Source organism: Pocillopora damicornis, chromosome 1, assembly GCF_964200805.1.
Source record: "Pocillopora damicornis chromosome 1, jaPocDami1.2, whole genome shotgun sequence".
Lineage (NCBI taxonomy): Eukaryota > Metazoa > Cnidaria > Anthozoa > Scleractinia > Pocilloporidae > Pocillopora > Pocillopora damicornis.
The window spans coordinates 39,494,670-39,514,030 of record NC_142670.1 but is presented as its reverse complement, the minus strand read 5'-3'; the positions used below and the strand labels follow the sequence as shown (position 1 = coordinate 39,514,030).

The window sequence follows — 19,361 nt, the reverse complement described above, 5'->3', positions numbered from 1 at the left end:
GAAAGGTCTTTACGGTATTTACTGAAATATTGAGAAACACGTTTAGAGAGCTGTACCCATCTTGTATTGAGCCGTCCGAAAAACAGGAGAAGATATGATGTTTAAGTGATGACGTCAATATTGGTAGCATATGTCGACCAAAGTGGTAAGAAATTATAAAATTAGGCTCATCCTCAGTGTAGAAACCTGTTAAGTTCACAAATGACGTAGAACAAAGAACATAAAAGAGTAGAAAAAGTCTGAGAAATTGATAAAAAACAACAACAACAAAAAACCCCTTAGGTGCCTACACCAAGGTAAACCCCGTTTCATCAACAACGCAGCAAGTCCCTCTCCTTTTAACTATCCAGCTTCGGCCAGTTCTGTTCAAACAGTGGTCTTCGCCTAAGTAAATTTATAATGATTGATTCATCCTCATAAAAGACGTTCATGGTGTTGTTTTATTCAAACATTCTTTCCACTCCTGGGGCGTTACCAAGGGATGTCTTGTTTTATCGATGACTTCCAAAAGCATAACGCCACTCTTTTTCCTAAAATGTCCCCTTTCAAAGCTTTCAATTTAGTTTTGATTTCAGGAACAGTGTTATATTTTCTTCTTTATGTTCTTACGATCGGGCATTTACCGCATGTGCCAGTAGTGAAAATTTATTTTGAAGAGGAACCGTCAGAAGGTGATTTAGCTTATTTTCCAAGGGATTTTACACACGAAACGTCGTTGAATTTTGGAGCTGGAATAATGAAAGATGACGGATTGAATTCTTCTTCGACGCCAGAACTTACGGCGAAAGATGAGAGAGCGTCTGAAGAATTAACAGGCGAAAAGGAAAATTCTGCGAAGAGAAGTAGCCTTCTTTCATTTCTTGAAGGACTAGGGGTTCCTATAAACAAGGCCCGTATTTTAATGGCAAGCGATATTTCAAACAACGTTCTTCCACGAGTGAATCCAAACGGATTTTCTTTGGCAAAATTGATGGAGAAAATGGACAAAGAATTTAACCTGGAGAGTGGTACACCGTGTCCCACCAGTCACCTAAACTCAGGTAAGTTCAAAGAATATAGGAATAAAAAAATAAGTGAAGGAAGACTGAAAACGATCCTGTTTTCAACGGGATTTGAACCCATGACCCATTGTATCACCCATGGTTCAAAACATATATCCTTTTTTTTATTATTTGATCACGTTCAAAGAGCCTTCTTATTTAGTCTCGCATCGTCAGAGAAGAACTATGCCCCTGAAACCGAATAATTGTGATGACCGATACCAGAAAGTATGAATAGAATTATGTTACAAACAGACTGTGTTTAGAAATTCAAAAGTGTAACATGACCGATTGAAATGAGCCAAAGATTCGACCACAGGCACTGCTATATTGAATACTGCTTAGCAACCAGGCCAGTAACCTGCGACGCAACGAAGAACCTCTCTGCTTTTTTCAACCTCTTGAGTGGTTTTAACAAAATGTCGCAGGTTTGATCTTTCTCTTGGTTTTAACACCTAGAAATTGCATGTTAAGGAAATTTTGACTTGGTTGATAACTTTTCTGTCATTTCATAGTGAAGCGGCTAGGTTTTAATGAAAAGTCTTAAATCATATGACGGCTTAGATGATTGAGTATTTAGCACATTTGAAGACAATTTCTCACTAATAATGCTACTATTTTTAAAATATAAAAGCGCGAAAAGTAGCAACTATTCGTGTAGCTTTTTGATCGCAGAAATAGAATAATGTGGTTAATGAAGCAAACTGTATCGTCTATTTCTTTATTATCCACCTTGAGCACTCACGCAAATGAGGAAGGGAAAATCCCCTGCGGAAGGAGGGAGAAGAGAAATCGTCGTAAAATATCATTTCCACGGGGACAGTTGCAAAGATCTATTGAGTCCATATTTTTGGAAAATAATTCTTTTTTCAGTTGGTTTGCTGGCGGTTTACAACAATGCACTGAAGCTCGAGGATGTCGAACGTGAGTTAGAATTTGTGCAGAACGGTGGACAATGGAAACCAGACTGTATACCAAGAAAAAAGGTTATAACGAGATTAAATTACTTAGGCGGCGAAAAATAGGAGCAAATGAGCGAGTGAGTCAATGAACAAATGAACGAATGAACGAACGAACGAACGAACGAACGAACGAAAGAACGAAAGAACGAAAGAACGAAAGAACGAAAGAACGAAAGAATGAAAGAACGAAAGAATGAAAGAATGAAAGAATGAAAGAATGAAAGAATGAAAGAATGAAAGAATGAAAGAATGAAAGAATGAAAGAATGAAAGAATGAAAGAATGAAAGAATGAAAGAATGAAAGAATGAAAGAATGAAAGAATGAAAGAATGAAAGAATGAAAGAATGAAAGAATGAAAGAATGAACGAATGAACGAATGAACGAATGAACGAATGAACGAATGAACGAATGAACGAATGAACGAATGAACGAATGAACGAATGAAAGAATGAAAGAATGAAAGAATGAAAGAATGAACGAATGAACGAATGCACGTATAAACGAGTGAAGGTATGAACGAATGAACGAAGAATGAACGAATGAAATAATGTGGTTTCTGAAGATCTAACAATAGAGAAATACCATCGCAGTTCATTGGGGTAAGATGAAACTACTTTAATTCTACATTTCTCTCATTTTTCAGGTAGCCATAGTTGTTCCCTTCAGGGACAGACAAGAACACCTTAACATATTCGTAAGACACATGCACAAGTATCTCCGATGGCAAATGTTAGAGTACAGAATCTTCATTATAGAACAGGTAAAACTGGGGGATAGGCCTCTCCCGATTGTACTCGTAAGGCGGGAAAATACATTGTAACAGGTGACTCATGTTTAGTCTCCCTCGCAAAAGTTGTTTGTTTCGTCAAACGACGAAACCCCCCCCCCCCCCCACTCCAAGTCCTCGTAAAGCTAGGAATAAGCAACATAAACAAAGAAGTTTCTAGTTTTTATCTTTTTTTTCATGCAAAACTTAAACTTTGACTTAGCTGAGAACTAACATGCGTTTATTTTCCAGGCCGACAACGAACGTTTTAATCGTGGAATGCTAATGAACGTTGGGTTCAATGAAGCAATGAAGGCGGATAACTTCACTTGTGTAATATTCCACGATGTGGATCTGATCCCAGAGGATGCCAGAAATGACTACAGCTGTCCCTCATCTCCACGTCATATGTCCACTGCTGTGAGCCGCCATGACTACATGTTAGTATTCATGACAGAAGGGTTTTTTGTTCAGTTTTGAGGTTTTTGTTGTTAATAGCCTTATAGCTGATCCTTTGCAGTACCCTAATAAGAGTGATACCACAGCAAATCAGATTTAAAATAATCATCCCGAGGAGCCAATGATAAATCAAGGTAAATGAAGTGTGTATATGAAAGCGCGGGAAATATGACCATCTCATTGGTAATTGAATGGAGTGATATTTCTTGACCAATCACATGGTCGAAAGGTAAAACTAAGATCCAAGGCCACGCTTTAGACCGATACGAAACTAAAGCAGGGTGCGTCATTCGGGTTTTCGGATTTGAGAATCAGCTGTTTTGGAATTTTTGAGATTTCTGAATAAAGTTTTGTCCAAGGTTGAAATCTGTTTCCTTTTGCCAACACAGATTAAAGTACAAGACTTTGTTTGGTGGTGTTGAAGGTTTTTGGGTCGAGCATTACCGCCGGATCAATGGATTTCCAAATCGCTTCTGGGGTTGGGGAGGAGAAGATGATGATTTGTATGTCAGGTTCGTAAAAAGGAAAAAATTATATTCAAACAACACATTGTTATATTAAAGTTCATCAGCTCCGCCCACGCTCCTTTAAATCGTAATGATGGCGGCTTACTACCTGACGCCTATTTACACCTCGTCAGAAAAAAGGACAGCTAATTTGTGGGCGTATAAAAGGACCTGTCGTGACAGCGATCAGATCACTCCTGATGAAGGCACTAGACAGGGATGTCGAAACCTTGGGTCTATGAATTGTAACTTTTCGGTTACATTCATCAAATCTTTAAACCAGAGAAGCGTCAAACCATGTCTGAACACATTGTTACTAGTCAGGTTTACGGCTAGTGACGTCACCACCATTCTTTACTCTACGTCATGTCTAGTATTGCAAGAGTGGTAGAAATATCAAACCCAAGCACACTCTACCACCTTGGATTTAAAATTTTAAAATTTGCTTCAATGTTCATGTTTCCTATTAAGAATCACAGAAAGGCGCCTGAGTCTCACTCGACCGGCTCACATGATTGGTCGATACACCATGCTGAGTCATTCACACACAGAAGGAGAAGAAAATCCTGAAAGGTAGGAATAAATACACCATATCACGGTTTAACATGTAATATGTACAGATATTTTGCGAGTTAGGTGGTATTATTCCGATCGAGCCATGAGCAAAATGTCCGTTCGTATTTTATGTTAAACCATTGAATAAGGGATTTATTGATGCACTATTATTTCGTTTTCAAGTATTTTGGCTTCTAGTTCGCAATACATCCTTCGGTCTTACTGAGCATAGATCGAAATTTAGCGAAAGACGAGAACAACACAACCGAAACCATTGGAGTTTTTTTTTACTAACATGAGCTCAGCTTTCCGTCGCTATTTTCCCCTGTTCTACGGTGTAATACAGTGACATATTTGCGCGCGTTCTGATGCTCCTATGTGGTAAAATGGCGTAGTAGTGGAATGAAAAAATGTGTTGGTAACCTCTTATAAACTTCTCTGTCGAAATCTCACAACTTAAGGGCATCTCGACTGCTTGTTGCAAAACAAAATCGAAATAACTACAACAGCCAATCAGAACACAGGAATAATTCTTACAAGGAGCTATGGAGAACCTTAACCCTTTAAATCCCAAAGTCTGATTGTTAATTCTCCCCTCTAGCTGCTGCACATTTCCTTTTAAATTAGTTACAAGAATTTGGTGTTAGATCAAGAGAACAACCTCCACCTGATAAGTTTGGGTATTCTCATTAGCTATTTGTTGTATAATATATGGATATTACAGGGAGAAGTTACTTGCCAATCACCTCTGAGAGCTAAAGGGTTAAGAGAGACTAAGATGCCTAAAGCGCGGAAATGCGAGAGGCCAATCATGGTATTTCGAAGTTATTTTTCTTTGGAATAATAATAGACCAAACTAGGCCTAATTCCAAATTCCTTTAACCACTTAGCTGAAAATTGAAACTGCTCTATCCAAACTAATTTTGAAATAAAGGATTGGAAATCATAAACAAGAATTTGAAATTTGAACTTCACTTCGAGATTGTTATTTATCTTTTTTTAACAGGCATGAGGAACTTCGTAGAAGTGAGGTGCTTATCGATACGGACGGATTAAACACGCTCGCATACACTGTGATAGAATTCCAGGAAAAGCCGTTGTACACTCTGATATCTGTATCACTCCAATAGGGTAGAACGAAATGGAAACAGTCGACGACGTACCATGCTAAGCCAGCGATTGTACCTCTTGTGGTCGCTTAGCAACATGAATGATCCATCCTTAAAAGACAGGTGTCCTGGCATGTCTTCATTTGACATCGAGAGAGTTCGCTGTTCTGTTATCTTCCTCAACAGCAAAGACCGATAGTTGCCTCCACGTTGTGGTGGTATTAAATACAGAAAGTGAGTGACACTTTTTTCGAAGTTATGCAGCCGCTGAAAGGATTTTTGAGAAGGAGCGTGGGTTCAGCTATTTTCAAATGGTCATAACTCGCGTCTTATAATAAGACAACACAATAGTTTTGTCATCGTTTTTCTTTCTTTTTCGCGTCTGTTCTTTGTTAGTGAGATGAATTTCAATAAAAGATTTTTCGACTTCGTTGTTTTTAGTAGGTTTTCCATCTCAGCTTACAGGAACGAACAGTAAGGACAAAACTTACTTTTCGCCAACTCCCCACCCTGATCATAAAATAACATTCAAGAGTTCCCCAATCGCACAACTGGTCCTTTCAATCCCAGGACCCAATTAGTAATTCTCCCCTAATGACAATGTGGGTTATGGTCTTCTTCCAAAATAACGCCCCCAGCTGATAAGCTTGTCTGTTCTCATAACCTGTTTACAAGATAACTTTGGGAACTGGAAAATTAACTGGTTAATCATCTCTAGGATGTCTTCCCATCCCACGTCAATGTTATACAATGGCGCCCTTGAGAGTGTAAGACCATGTGCTGTTGCCATTCCCCCCACACCTCAAAACATTAGACACGTCGTCACCTTTCGCAACACGGTATAGTGACCCAGACATCATTGAAGCACCCACTCAAAAAGTTACAATCTCGTCTTTTAAATTCCTCGTTAAATTTATTAACAACTCTTCCACTACTATAGTGATTATATGTAAATACCGTAAAAGTACACCCCTGGCTCGTTCATAGTTACCCTCACATTTGAAGAAGGAATCTCTATCCAGGATCAATCTTCCGCTCTTCAACCAAAGATTGCGCCACGGTTTCCTCATTCGTAATATTTTTCTTTGTACACATCTTTAAGAACAGATCTCAACCCTTTCACTCCCACAAGTGACCGAGAGAGAATTTCTCCTTACAATATCAAGTAGGTAGGTGACGAGAATAAAAAAATATTAATTATGGGATTAGTTGATCCAATACCAAATTCTCAGAACTAACATCATAAGAATTGTATGGCAGACATTAAGGAGAATTATCAATGAGATCTTGGGATTGAAAGGGTTAATACCGTCCCCTCACTTGCGACCCACCCAAACAAACGAAAAGAATTTCTTCCCGAAGAAAATAGAAACCTATCAATATAACTTATTTAAACAAAAATAGACAACTCTGAAACTATTCAGTGATGATACATAAGCTATATGTAGCCTTCAAAATCCCAGGCTAAATGACAAATCTCCTCGCGTTGGGGGTGCATCATTCTAAATCATCCTACGGGAATATATCTCTTAATCAATTCTAAGTTTTAATTTCGCTTACACGGACCTTTCTCCTATTTCTTGTGCTGCATTTCATAATTAACTGCAACACAAACGGTGAGGAGGAACTGTACATACAACATATTGAATAGTACTGTGTGCTTGAAGCTACTGAATAAATATTTTTACATCTGGGGTCGTTTTTTCTTTTCTTAACAACAAAACAAACCATGGTAAAACAAACTGCCATGGTATGCTGTGGCATGTTGCACTTCTCTTCCCTCCCGTGTAACAATAGGCCTCAGTAGAGTCTGGCTGTGTTGGAGTGAATTTGGTACAGCTCCTGCTCACAACCAGCACATAGGCGTTGTCGCCTGTCAATTGGGACGCATCGGCATTTCTCGCAAACCGGCCGATCAGTAATGACTCGCGCCGGTACTTGCCGAAGGTCTCGAGAAGTGTTCGTGTATGAATCGTCGGTCGAACCCGATTGGAACCACGGTCTCGATAAGGATGATGTGGAATAACTTTTCAGATGTTCACGTTGATGTGGTGGATTATATGGAGGGGCGGGTACATACTGGGCAGGCCGCGGACCATAAGAACCACGGGCTCGATAATCACTGTCCATCCCATCCGCAGAGCGTGCGGGCGATGGAGAACGATCGCGAGTTGTCGGGCGAGAGTTCTGAGCTAAATTTCCCACGTAAGACACTTTGTGTCTTGGCCGTGAAATCGATATACTAGGGGGAGCTTTCGGACTGTCGCTACTTCGGTAAGTCTTAGGGTCGTAAGTGTCAACCGTAGAAGCTCTTAAATTTGACGGATTCGACGGTGAAATGTAAATCGAACTTGACACTCGTCTGGTCGGAGGCGGAGGTCGGCGGTTTTCGGAAGTCCTCGTCCTGTTCACGCCGACAGGAATAACCTTGGTATGATCCGTTCTCGGTTCCGGACTCGGAGCGCGAATATCAACGTTCTGAATTCTGGAAGCAATTTCACTCTCTCTCTCTCGCTCGTAATGGACAGGATTGTAGCACAAATAGTCTGGTTTAATTTGCTGCGAGCAAACTCCCGGCCCCATTCCACTGGAGCCGGTTTTGTTCCCTTGAGGTTTGCTGACATAATGTCCACTTGAATACACTGTGGGTTTTGTTTTCAGGGGTAGACTGGTGGCGTTTCGTTCTTCCCAATTGTCTTTACGGTTAAATCTCGAATCCACGTAACTCCCATTACTGGAGGACACGGGTACTTCTTGAACACTACGTGCTGTAACTTGAGCGGATGAGTATTCTCTAACGGGTCGATCCCTTCGTTGGACAGACATCTGTAAAAACGGAATTAAAAGATAAAAAAAATTTTGAAATGCGTGTCTTCAAAGGCTTCTCTCGACTATCATTGCTCAGTCTCTGAGTTTCCGCGACGGGGGACGGGTGAACAAAAGTGGGGCCTGTGCTTGCTCCCGCCAGGGGGAAAAAGGAAAACTCCCCAACCCGTATAAAAATTAAGGAAGTGCTCGTCGCTCTTTCTAGAATGTTCAATAAGTGGACTCCAGTACTTGGTTCGCTGACATCTACAAGAGCTGCCGTAAAAGTTGTCACTAGGTCTTTCGAAGGCAAAAAAAAAAAGAAAAGAAAGATAGGAACCGTAACTGTACGTTTCACTACAGAAAAAGAAACTGCCTACAATTTAAGCGAAACGAATCTTCAGTTGATTTTCGGAGAGTTTAATATGAACTTGGAGCGCTAGAAATAGAGTAAACAGATCCGCTGGCTACATACGTATTGTACTGGAGGTGGTTGTAGCTGCTGAGGCATCTGTTGGTGTTGTTGTTTTTGTTGTTTTTGTTGCTGCTGTTGTTGTTGTTGCCTGATTATGTACTGTTCTCTTTGTCTCTGCTGGCGTAAGAGTTCTTCCTCTTTCTGCCTCGAAAGACTAAAAGAAAAAAAGGAAGAGCATTACAAGCGGTTAGTGGTGCACAGAGTATTTTGAATGCGGGGCATTGATTGCGGAAAGTTTAACGGTTTGTTTCTGTTTCTAAATTGGGCATATATCGTGGAGACACGCATCACTGAGGGAGATTTCTATAGAGGGGTTACATCTGTTGGTTTTAATTCTCAAGGTTGTGCTCAATTCTAGGAATTTTTTGCCTGCAGAACACGCGTGAGTTTTTTTTTCAGGGCATTTTTTCTTTTCTTTAGGCGAACAGAGGCAAACGCAAAGTAACCGCGAAGAAATAGTCACGCGCCGGGGGAGTTATTGTTTTCACGCGCCTCCCCTCGCTTGTGACTCTATTTGACTGAAAAACGCGAAAAGGTTACGCCTGTTCTTCAGGCCAAGGAATTGACATCCACCATACAACTATATATATTTATAATGAGGCACACAATACCAAAAATACGGATGCAAAAAAAAAAAAAAAGAGTTCCATTTCACACGCACGATTACGTGTCGTTGCGTATCCTAGCTGCGAGTGTGCGTGTAAACCACTTCTTCAGCAAAATAGTAAGATCAACCCTTGAATACCTGACAGAAGTAGTTCCATTGTCTGTTGTCTGACTGGATTGCAATACGTGGTTCAAATTTTTGGCCCGTGCGTGGCAAACATTGAGATTCATTTGAGCGTAGTTCTTTCTGTTTAGGTCCACACTATTATCCTCCGTGACCATTCTAAACATAGCTGAGGTAAAGAAACACAATCATCTTTAATTAACAACGTCAGGGCCAAATATTTAGCAACTTATCAGCAAAGCAAGGCTATAATTATAATTATCTGACATGATAAAATTATAAATTAGCTACGTGAAATAAAATAATAAGATTAAATTGAGACAGTAAAAATGACATTCAATAACTAAAACTGGCATTCAAAATAAGCCTTTTGTTGTGGACCTAGTAGACCACACCCACAATAGGTTGGTCATATGGCCCTTAAATTTGGTTGGATTGCGAGGCAAGGGCGCTCTAAAACCTTAAATAAATGTTTTCCTCATATCATATTGAACACATTAATACACATGGTTGTAACCATACATGTAAGGATTGTGTTAGCTCACCACTTTGGCCGACTGATGGAAATGAACCAAAAGAGCTGTGAAGAGGAGGGCACCTCTTCCAATTCCGTGATGTCTTCATTTAAATTTTAAATGAAGAACTGATTTCTTTAATTTTCAGATAAAAAATCTCGTTCATGAGTTTCAAGGCTACTTGCTTTTCATAAAGTTTCTCGGGAAAATTTTTCCTTACGCAAAACTTTTTGTGCCTTTTGCACTTCGCCCAGCCCCTATTTTCCTAATACTCCGATAGTTGCCTTCTCGTAAATAAATACATGTACAGTCCGAACTAAAAAAAAAAAAATACTCACTAGCTGCATGGGTGCAATAATCAAAAGCTTTGACGAGATCCTTTTGATCCTCCCACTCCTGCGATAACTGAAGGTACAGCTGTCCCTCTTTAATAAGTTTTTCAATACGATCAGCCGTATAAGCTGAATAAATTAATGAAACAAAATGTTAGCAAAGTAACAGTATTATTCCCCAATGTAGATACATCGCCGTCTTTTCTATCGGGTTCACTTGATTTTCGCGAAAAGACGTTCAGTTCCGATTCTTTCAACAAGTCTCTCCTCTCAAAATAAAACTTCGACCTAACAGGGAAAATTTTGGTTGGTTAAAAAAACAACCCCACGAAAAAGACTCTCTTTTTCTAAAGAGGAAAGACTTGAGGAGGCAACTTAACTTCCAAAAGAGTTTACGTCACCACTGTATATACTTTAATGATTAAACCGCGCATGCTGAAGAACGCAAGCAAGCAATTCTGCCATCAATCTTTATCCAGAGACTCCCTTACCACTGGCCAGCAGAACAGGCGCAGTCATAGAAATAAGGAGTCTGGGAGTAAGATTGTTCCACCGGGTACGAAAACTTTTGCGAGGGTTTTCAAAATAAAAGCGTTTCTTTCAAATGTATCCAACGAAGTTCGAACCGTACATAACCAGCAATGCGCGAGCGCACTTTTACCTGGAGGTGGGGGCCAGTTATCATACTGAGAGCGTCGCCATGATTGGTTAAAATCGATGAGATCTTCGTCACTACCCCCATGGTTAGTATCCGTAGAGCTGACGGACCCCCCTGCTGAGGAAGGTGTAGAACTAATCCCACTGTCGTTATTCATTGCTCTGGCCTGGGCAGAGTGCAATGCTTTAGATTGTTCATAAAGTTTCAGGATCTCCATTTTCGCCTCTTCGTTCTTGGGACTGAAGGAAGATGAGGAACCAAGGTAAGTTAACAACTATCATAGTTCACTAGGCTTAGGACAGAGTACGGAGGCAACAAAACCTAAATTAAGACAGTTATTGTAACAGATCTGAAATTTTCCAATTCTGTAACGAGCATAGGTAGTTTTTCAGCACTTTAAAACAAAACTAACAGATGCGGACAAATGATAAATAAGAAAACATCAGAGAAGCTCAACTACTAGACACAATGCACGACCTGATCTAAAACAAAATGCTGCTCACCTCAAATCTATAAGATCAGGGTCGCCGCTAGACTCACTGGAGCCAGTTGACGAACGTCGGGACTTTGAAGACCCTTTTTTCTTGTTCTGCTTTAAGTGAGACACAGCTAGAGCAGGGTTCATTGCACTCATGATTGCTGTTCCTATTCGTTTGAAGCTCGGCCTCTGCCTCTCCTTTCCAGGACTACTAGTTGTACTGTCTGACGCGTTGCTTGGTGACCGCGTGAGCTCCTTTTTAGGAATGGACAAGTCTCCAGAGGAAAGGCTCTTCTTTGATCTGAACAGTGATTTCTTGTCTAGTTTTGGTTTGTTACGTGATTTGGATTTTTTGGACATAACAGGGCTCTTTTCGCAGTCGCTTACACCATCAGCTGTCCCTCTTTCTGTATTAAGACCTTTCACTGACTGCTTCCCTTCAGTTCCCTTCTCGTGAACTGCACCATTGATGAGTACTCGCTCCTTTGGTGCTGAGTCAGCATTTACTGGTGTACCAACAGGGTTGGCATAGAGCAGCAGAAGAGGCTGATAGTGACATAGGCGGCATTTCTCCATCATAACCAACCAATCAGAACCAATCTGAAGTAAAACGTTCAGTCTCAATTACCTACCCCTCCTCTAACACAACAACAGTCAACTGATAACGAGTTAGGTTAATGTTGGGTTAGGGAAGGGTAGGTATGCAGTTGCTCAGATACTGACATTGGTCCCAGGTTCACATTGTTACTCTCTCAAATAAATTCAAACTTGAAAAATTCAAACCCTGTCATTTAAAAACCACTTTGAATTCATGAAATGGTCACTTTTCAGTTTTGAAAAAATTACAATTTGTAATCTCACAACAAAGACTGCCATTCCAATTTCCCTCACTTCTCCAAGCATGCTTTCCTTTTGAAAAAGATTGTGGTTGTTTTTGGAAATGTTGAATCCTTAGAAATGTTCCTCTGTTCTACTAACTTGACATGGATTTTAACACAGCTTGAGGACATACATTTGTTCTGACTTCAAGCCACCTCTGAAAATATTCTCATGAGTAATAAATAACAGAACAACATTCAGACTACAAATAATAGAAATTTTAAATTCTTCCAGCCCCTTTCAACAATATTACAGAGCAATAATACATAATGTCAAGTTAAAAATAAATAATTCATGGCTTCTCTTTCAAGCCAGAACACCCACCTCTTTGACTCTGGCATCATCAAAATAAATCCATGTTCTCAGCTTGCTATGAAAAAAGAATGTTGAGTAGTGTTTGCCATAGTATGTCACTATACCAACCAGCTGCAGACAGGCATCCTTGGCTTTTTCATCATACACTTGATGATACAACTGGAAACAGATAAGAAAATTGAAGAAAAAACTACACACCATCAATTTTGTTTCCCTAGTCAGTGCAAACTGAAGTTAATTTAGGTAGCAGGTAACTCAAGGGAAAAGAGCTTTCTGGTAAACAGAGTACACTTTTAAAAGAAAGTGTTCTTACATCAGAAAGCTTCAGAGTTGTTCCAATGCATTGTAAAACATCAGCAATATGTTCTGCATCAGGACACTCAGAGTCCCAGATAAGACCAACGCTCACTGCAATTAATAAAACAGTTGATCAGTCAAATAATGAATTCATCAATCCTATAATCAATCCATCAGTCAGTTAGTCAATACTTCATTCAATTATTCAGTACATTAATCAATCAGTAAGTCATTCACTCATTTAGAAAGTCTGTGAAACAGTCATTTTCTTATTCAGTTTCAGCCTATCAGTAAGTCAATGAATTGGCCATTTCTGAATTACCTTTTTTTCAAAATGAGACCTGGTGCTCAACCTTTCATATGAAAATTTTCATACGAATGGTTGAGCGCCAGGCCTCATTTATGAGTTTAATTTGCATGTGAATCAAAACTGATAATCATATGAAAGAATGATCACCAGGACTCATTAGTAACAGGCAATTAGTTACTCACACAGTGGATAAATACTACTTGTGATAAAAAAATCACAAGTGCAAAATTGTCTGAGACAACAGTTCATTTGCATGAATGTATATCAGTGACCCTGTATCATTTATGCCTTAGCGTCTTTTTAAATCTGGTTTCTACACTGACCTGTAAATTTCATAAATACATTCAATTATTTCTTAAACTCACCAATATCAGGACAATTTAATAACAACCGCTGAACTTGGACTTTCTCATTACAGTCTGGACTCTGAAATAACAGAAAAAATTTGATTAGAATTACCAATGACACAATAGAGACTTACCTTACATATTTGTGACTTACTTGGCACTCTCTAGTGTCCTGTCCTGCTCTACGAAGCAGATATCCAAATGGATTTTCAATAGGGCGAGTGCTATCCCATCCTTTCAGTCTCCTTGCTTTAGCACTGAACACAAACAAAACAAATCCATTTTCATCCAGTAATGAAACAAGGATCATACAGTCATGTAACAAATTAGACTCAAGTCAGTGTGGCACCCGAGCAAAAACTTCACCCTTAAACTCCCAGAAGTGACTGACATGAAACTTCTCTTTACAATATCCTTACATTATCCAGCAAAGGGCAAATGAGAATACCCAAACTTATCACGTAGAAGTTGTTGTCTTGATCTAATGCCAAATTCGCCTAACTTATTTGCCAAGAATTGTGTAAAAGCTGGTCAGAGGGGAGAATTAACAATGAGATCTTGGGGGTTTAAGTGTTAAAAAAAGAGGGTAACTTAACATACCACAGTGCAGACGCAGATACATAGTGTACCAGCTGGAAGAATGGCAGAGGTTCTGACTGCTCACCACACTCACATATTGTCTACAAAGAAAAAAAAAAACATAATTTGGATCCATAAATGTAAATTGAGAATCATTGGGATCACCAACTTGTGAAACATACTCAAAATAAACATATAATCAGCTACCAATAGAATAGTATTTGCTGCATGTTAAACAAAATCCCTCAAAAAATTAAAAAAAAAGTGATTTCACAGTTTGAGTTTACCATCTACTTCATTCATTAAATCAATATGTGGTCAAGAATTCAATTAAGCTGAACTATGGAGTTCAACACTGTCTGCTTTTTAACCTTACCCAGCCAAATTCAAAATATACGAAATCCGTGATTATTACCTGCTCAATAACCTGCATGGCAAATTTTTGGTGTGATATACAATGTTTAGCATTACAAGCATCATCGTACTCATTCTTTGTCACAAGGGTATGCATATGACTGAGGATGTTTTCCTAGAACAAGAGAAAAAAAACAGAATGATTAGCAAGCATGTGACATCTTACCATTTAACTCCCTGTTAGGTTAAAAAAGAGAAGGAAAATTAAGAGAAAATAATCTGCATGAGAAGACATGAAGCTACAAATTTGAATTTTTTAATTTACTGGGACTACATCATACTCAATGGATAATTATAAGGCTTGACAAGATAACATATAAGCTATGTCCTTCCCAATCAATCCAAAATAAGTTTTTGAAAAGGAAGCCAAGACTATTAGAACCAACAAGGCACTTACAAAGCACTCTGCAGCATCATCCATGTCTCCCAGCTGAAATCTGTGCTGGTTCTGTCAAACAAAATATTACTTCTCATTACTAATAGTTCTATCTTTTAGGTATCTATCAAACTCACCCTTCAGACTTTTGGCATCAATCAATTTTGTTCTAATTTAAATCAAATCATTGCAAAACTACCGGAGCTCTGATACATTAGTAACAGACACAAACAAAGATCTCTACAAGTTGTAAGTTGCTCTGATACAGTAGTTAACTCACCACATCTTTGGATTGACCTTTAATTTTTTAATTGATGACTAGGAAGATCCATTATTGTTCCAATATTGAACCCATCCATATTATGTGGTAGTCTGGATCAACACAAAAATAACCCTCTAACCTCGTCACATTTTCCAATCAAAGGAATTCTCCCTTGTTTTTGTGATTTGACATGGCTTGATCCATGCTCAGATTCTTCTCAATGAGAAGCCTTACTAAATTTGCCATATAGCATTCTCCCCTACTACAAAAATGTATTCTACATGTAAATCACCAACCTTAAATGCAGCAGCTAAAGCAACTCGCAGTCCATCTGGTGGCAAGGCATCATTACTGCTGTACTGGAATTGTTTGAATATCAAGTCCAGTGCACAGAATATACATGACTCTCCCATACAGTAATGACCTTTAATCTCTCTAAAACTTCTTCTGAACACATCCAGGTGCCAGAGAACCTACAGAAAAATACTTTTTGAGAATCAATGAATCAAAACTACCTTACAAGCAATATTAAATTATTTTTAACCCTTTAACCCCTGGGAGTGACTAGCATCTAATTTCTCCCTACAATGTCAGCACTGAATCACACATTGATGTCATGAGAATAAAGGAAATGATCACCAGCTAAAGAAACTCTTGATTGTTAGACAAATTCTCCTTGTCAGCACCTTAGTAAATGTACAGAGGACAGTATGGAGAATATGAATACTGATGTTAGGGTGTAAAGGGTTAAGGGAAAGCTCAGAGACAGTCTGTCTTAGTATCTAGTGTGCTAAGGTTACAAGTCAAATTATTTATAAATCTGTTGACTCCTTCATTCCAACAATCAAACTACATGTATCAACTCTCTACACAGATTGCCACACATTTCTCATTATTTTAGTTCTGAGAATTTGCCATCAAATCAAAACAGAGCCCCCCAAAAGAAACAGAATGATGACCAGATTTCGGGGTTCTCATTAAAACAATTGGTAGCTGGAGGATATTTTTAGGTAACAGGAAAACATTTCCCATGTCTGATAGCTCAGACCACCAAAATCTAGGTACAGAGTTCTGAATATCAGCTAGAAAATTCTTCCATCTTCCATGCCTAATCAAAACAGCAAATTTGTAAACAAATACGAAAACTGTATGATGGAAATGCAATGATGCTTAGCTGCAAGCCTTTCAATAGCACAAAGTCATTGAACAACTCGTTACTTCTCCATCTTATTATTCACATTTTTTTTGGAGAGATGTTTGCAAATATCACAGGATTTTCATAATTATGTTAATAAGTGTTGCACAATTTGTAAACCTGACCTGAAAGGTTTTAAAATATTCACTAGTCTTAGCTGGCTGAACAGCCATAATATGTCATAATCAGATGAAAGATATTGCACAGAGCAAATTTTATTGAACATGGAGAAGACTAAAGCATAAAACAATAAGAAATTACTCTCAACAAAAGCTTAAATTATTACAAAAATAACTCCTATGAATTGAAATGCAAGTTTCAATTATCCTATATCTTTCAAAGTTGAGTGATCATCTATAAACAATTTCCTGTGACCACACTGCTATGGAGAATGATAATTTTTGATAAAGATATTGTTTTCAGTAGAAAAAGTGATATTGGTTAAAAATCACTAAGGCAGCCATTCTTCCAGTAGTAAAAATAACAACTCAAAGAAGCTCAAAATCTTTTGATGCCTCTGTTTGCATTATAATGTCTTCAAGGTAATGAATTTTTCAATTTTATGTCTCTCCACACTATGGTTTGGATATGATGTGTAAAGTTCAAAGTACTTTGACAAAGTAAGCTTAACTGTCATGAATTGCATTCATTTTAGAAAGCTCTTTTCAATAAGTTAAAGCCAATTTTTTCCTTTTTTTTTGTTGCTGTTTTGCCATTAACGTTCACTTAAGCATGACCTCTAGGATAAGATTCTAAAAACACAAATGCAAATGAATAAATTATCTGAAGATCAATCATAGAGAGCAACTTTTGATATTGATAGCTAAACAACGATAAAAGATCTTTAGCCAGCATCTACACCCTATTTCCTAGCACACACTTTAATACCCTACAGCAACAGAATATCTCTGGAATCTGTGCGAAATAACTTTAAAAATTTCTTATTAATTGGGTTATGACGGCATGCATACGCTTGGCGTAAGGTCTGGAATTAAGGCTTTTCAGATTCTATTGTGTTTGGTCAAAAATAATTTCAATCATCCACAAAGCACGCTTTAGCATTTTGACAAAACACTTTCACGCATCATTGAAAGCTTTATTTGAAATGAAAACGCGATTCCTTGAGCGGCATCCCATGTCACTAGGTGATTAACTTCTTAAATCAAAGCGTACTTCTTGTGCAACATTTCATGTCGGCAGAGCCTTACGTAATCACACATCCAATAGATATTAACTTGTTTCAAAAATCGAATCCTCCAGATTTTTTAACCCACGTCTTTAAAAACAAAAGCAATACGTGCTTCTGATCTAAAATTCGTCTATGAAACGGAAATAGTGCGTTTTAAATCTTGATAACTTAAGAACTCTTTTAAGTTTGAGAAAAACCTTTATATCACATCACCGCTGCAGAGATCCTACTGTGCGGACATTTAGCGGTCATATCGGTCATCGTACAAGTTTTCAACACTGTTTTTAATGTGATAAAAATAACACAAACTACCATTATGTGTAACGTTGTATTGTCCGTATAATTTTGCGTACTCACGTTCCTTCTAAATGAAAAAGCTTCAACTAGCTACTCCCCCTCACAAAACAGAAAATAGAATAGATCTTTTCTAAAGAGATCGCTTAACTATATATCATTTACTCAGAAAACAAACGTTTTTCTAACCTGAACTGCCGAGTTCAGAAAACAATTATTTTCACCAGGGTTATTCAGCAATCCCTTGTTGTTGGCCATAGACGCTGTCCTTTCTAGTCGCTCTTGCCGGTCCATTTTTTCCAATTAACTTGACCAGTCGATTTTATTTCCACTAATCTTCTTTGACATGCGTTCCTTCAAGCATAGATGCTACGCATCCTCTTGACGACAATCTAATGTTGATGGAAGCTCTCAGTGGAAACTTTCGCTTGATAATTCTAACGTCTCGTGAAAAACAAAGAATTATTCCCAAGATTGTCACATTCTCCAGCACAATCACGTCTTTGCCTGGCACCTATGAAGCCTATTACATTCTTAAAATATCTTTCCGGGCTCTCAAAGCCGTCGTAAATGCTATAAAAAGCTAAAATCTCAACTTATAACACAGACCCGTCGCCATCTTTGCGTGAAGTGTTTTTCATGGTATGACGTCATGAGCTAAGTGGGAAATTCCTAGGGAGGAGAGAAGTCATATTGGGAGAGTTTTGCTCGCTCGTGAGCCATGGAGGAAGTCACTTTCTTGTATGAGGAAATCATGCAAAATACTTCCGATTCGGTAGAGCTTTGTTAAATAGCTTTCCGCTTTAATTGAAAGCTATTTTTTAATTGTGTAATTCTTTTCATTCCCGTCGTTCTGTTCTACGTTCAAAAATTTTATTTCTGGTTGTTTCGCTTATATTTCGCATATCAAAATTGCGTGGAACAAAAAATAAGAACAGTTTCCTTTCTTCTCATGGCATTTCTTATTGAGACAAATATTATTGGTGAGATTTTAATCATATATGGAGAATGCACCAAGAGTTAGAATTTCGTTGGATACATATTTTTAAAACACAATCGACCAAACTGCACTAGGTATTTCAAAATGACTTTACTTTTCTGCTGGGGAGTATGATAAATTATATTTCTTGTCTCAAAAACTTGTCTACCAATCGAAACTCTAAATATCACAGGTGATCGTAAAACATTTGTATACAAAACCACTATACTTTGCATTATCAGAAGTTAAGTTCTTTCTAAATTTACACTGTCTCGTGCAAATCCGTTACTGCATATTGCTCCCAGCTGCTTTGATCCTTTTTTTGGGATCAAGTTAGAAGCATCCATATTGTATCCGGGAGGTGCGGGTCGAATCACGTCGAAGCCTGAGTTTTTTTCTTTTTTTAATGGCTTCTTCTCTGCTCACCTGCAAGGATAATAGCTTTTTTTGTCATTTTTGATCATTTTTGATCCCAATGAGAATCTTGTTTTCATCAGGTTGAAGCTCATGCCGCTGAAGATTGTATATTAGTCG

General features: G+C 38.4%; 2 protein-coding genes across 2 annotated transcripts; one reads left to right on the top strand and one right to left on the bottom strand.

Moving 5' to 3' along the window:
- Positions 1-463: 463 nt before the first annotated feature.
- On the top strand, positions 464-5,829 carry LOC113679605 (beta-1,4-galactosyltransferase 5). The gene is made up of 7 exons (XM_089195986.1): positions 464-1,040; positions 1,914-2,026; positions 2,647-2,763; positions 3,022-3,209; positions 3,618-3,740; positions 4,206-4,307; positions 5,296-5,829. The coding sequence occupies exons 1-7, from the start codon at positions 482-484 to the stop codon at positions 5,417-5,419; spliced, it is 1,326 nt and encodes a 441-aa protein (XP_089052112.1). The 5' UTR covers positions 464-481; the 3' UTR covers positions 5,420-5,829.
- A 462-nt stretch (positions 5,830-6,291) lies between these two features.
- On the bottom strand, positions 6,292-18,606 carry LOC113679611 (uncharacterized). Its single transcript, XM_089195979.1, has 15 exons — positions 18,038-18,606; positions 15,467-15,643; positions 14,930-14,980; positions 14,534-14,647; positions 14,140-14,219; positions 13,694-13,796; positions 13,558-13,618; positions 12,899-12,993; positions 12,595-12,744; positions 11,417-11,991; positions 10,917-11,152; positions 10,262-10,384; positions 9,424-9,577; positions 8,679-8,832; positions 6,292-8,224 (listed from the first exon to the last, which is right to left on the bottom strand). The coding sequence occupies exons 1-15, from the start codon at positions 18,140-18,142 to the stop codon at positions 7,199-7,201; spliced, it is 3,204 nt and encodes a 1,067-aa protein (XP_089052105.1). The 5' UTR covers positions 18,143-18,606; the 3' UTR covers positions 6,292-7,198.
- Positions 18,607-19,361: the final 755 nt, after the last annotated feature.

Excerpts from the sequence above, each read along its gene's own strand:
- LOC113679611 (XM_089195979.1), bottom strand. The coding sequence starts at position 18,142 with ATGGACCGGCAAGAGCGACTAGAAAGGACAGCGTCTATGGCCAACAAC. Across the intron at positions 13,797-14,139 it reads GTATCTGCGTCTGCACTGTG|TGCTAAAGCAAGGAGACTGA; the intron begins GTATGTTAAGTT and ends GTTTGTGTTCAG. Across the intron at positions 13,619-13,693 it reads AGGACACTAGAGAGTGCCAA|AGTCCAGACTGTAATGAGAA; the intron begins GTAAGTCACAAA and ends CTGTTATTTCAG.
- LOC113679605 (XM_089195986.1), top strand. The coding sequence starts at position 482 with ATGTCTTGTTTTATCGATGACTTCCAAAAGCATAACGCCACTCTTTTT. Across the intron at positions 1,041-1,913 it reads CACCAGTCACCTAAACTCAG|TTGGTTTGCTGGCGGTTTAC; the intron begins GTAAGTTCAAAG and ends TTCTTTTTTCAG. Across the intron at positions 2,764-3,021 it reads GAATCTTCATTATAGAACAG|GCCGACAACGAACGTTTTAA; the intron begins GTAAAACTGGGG and ends TTTATTTTCCAG.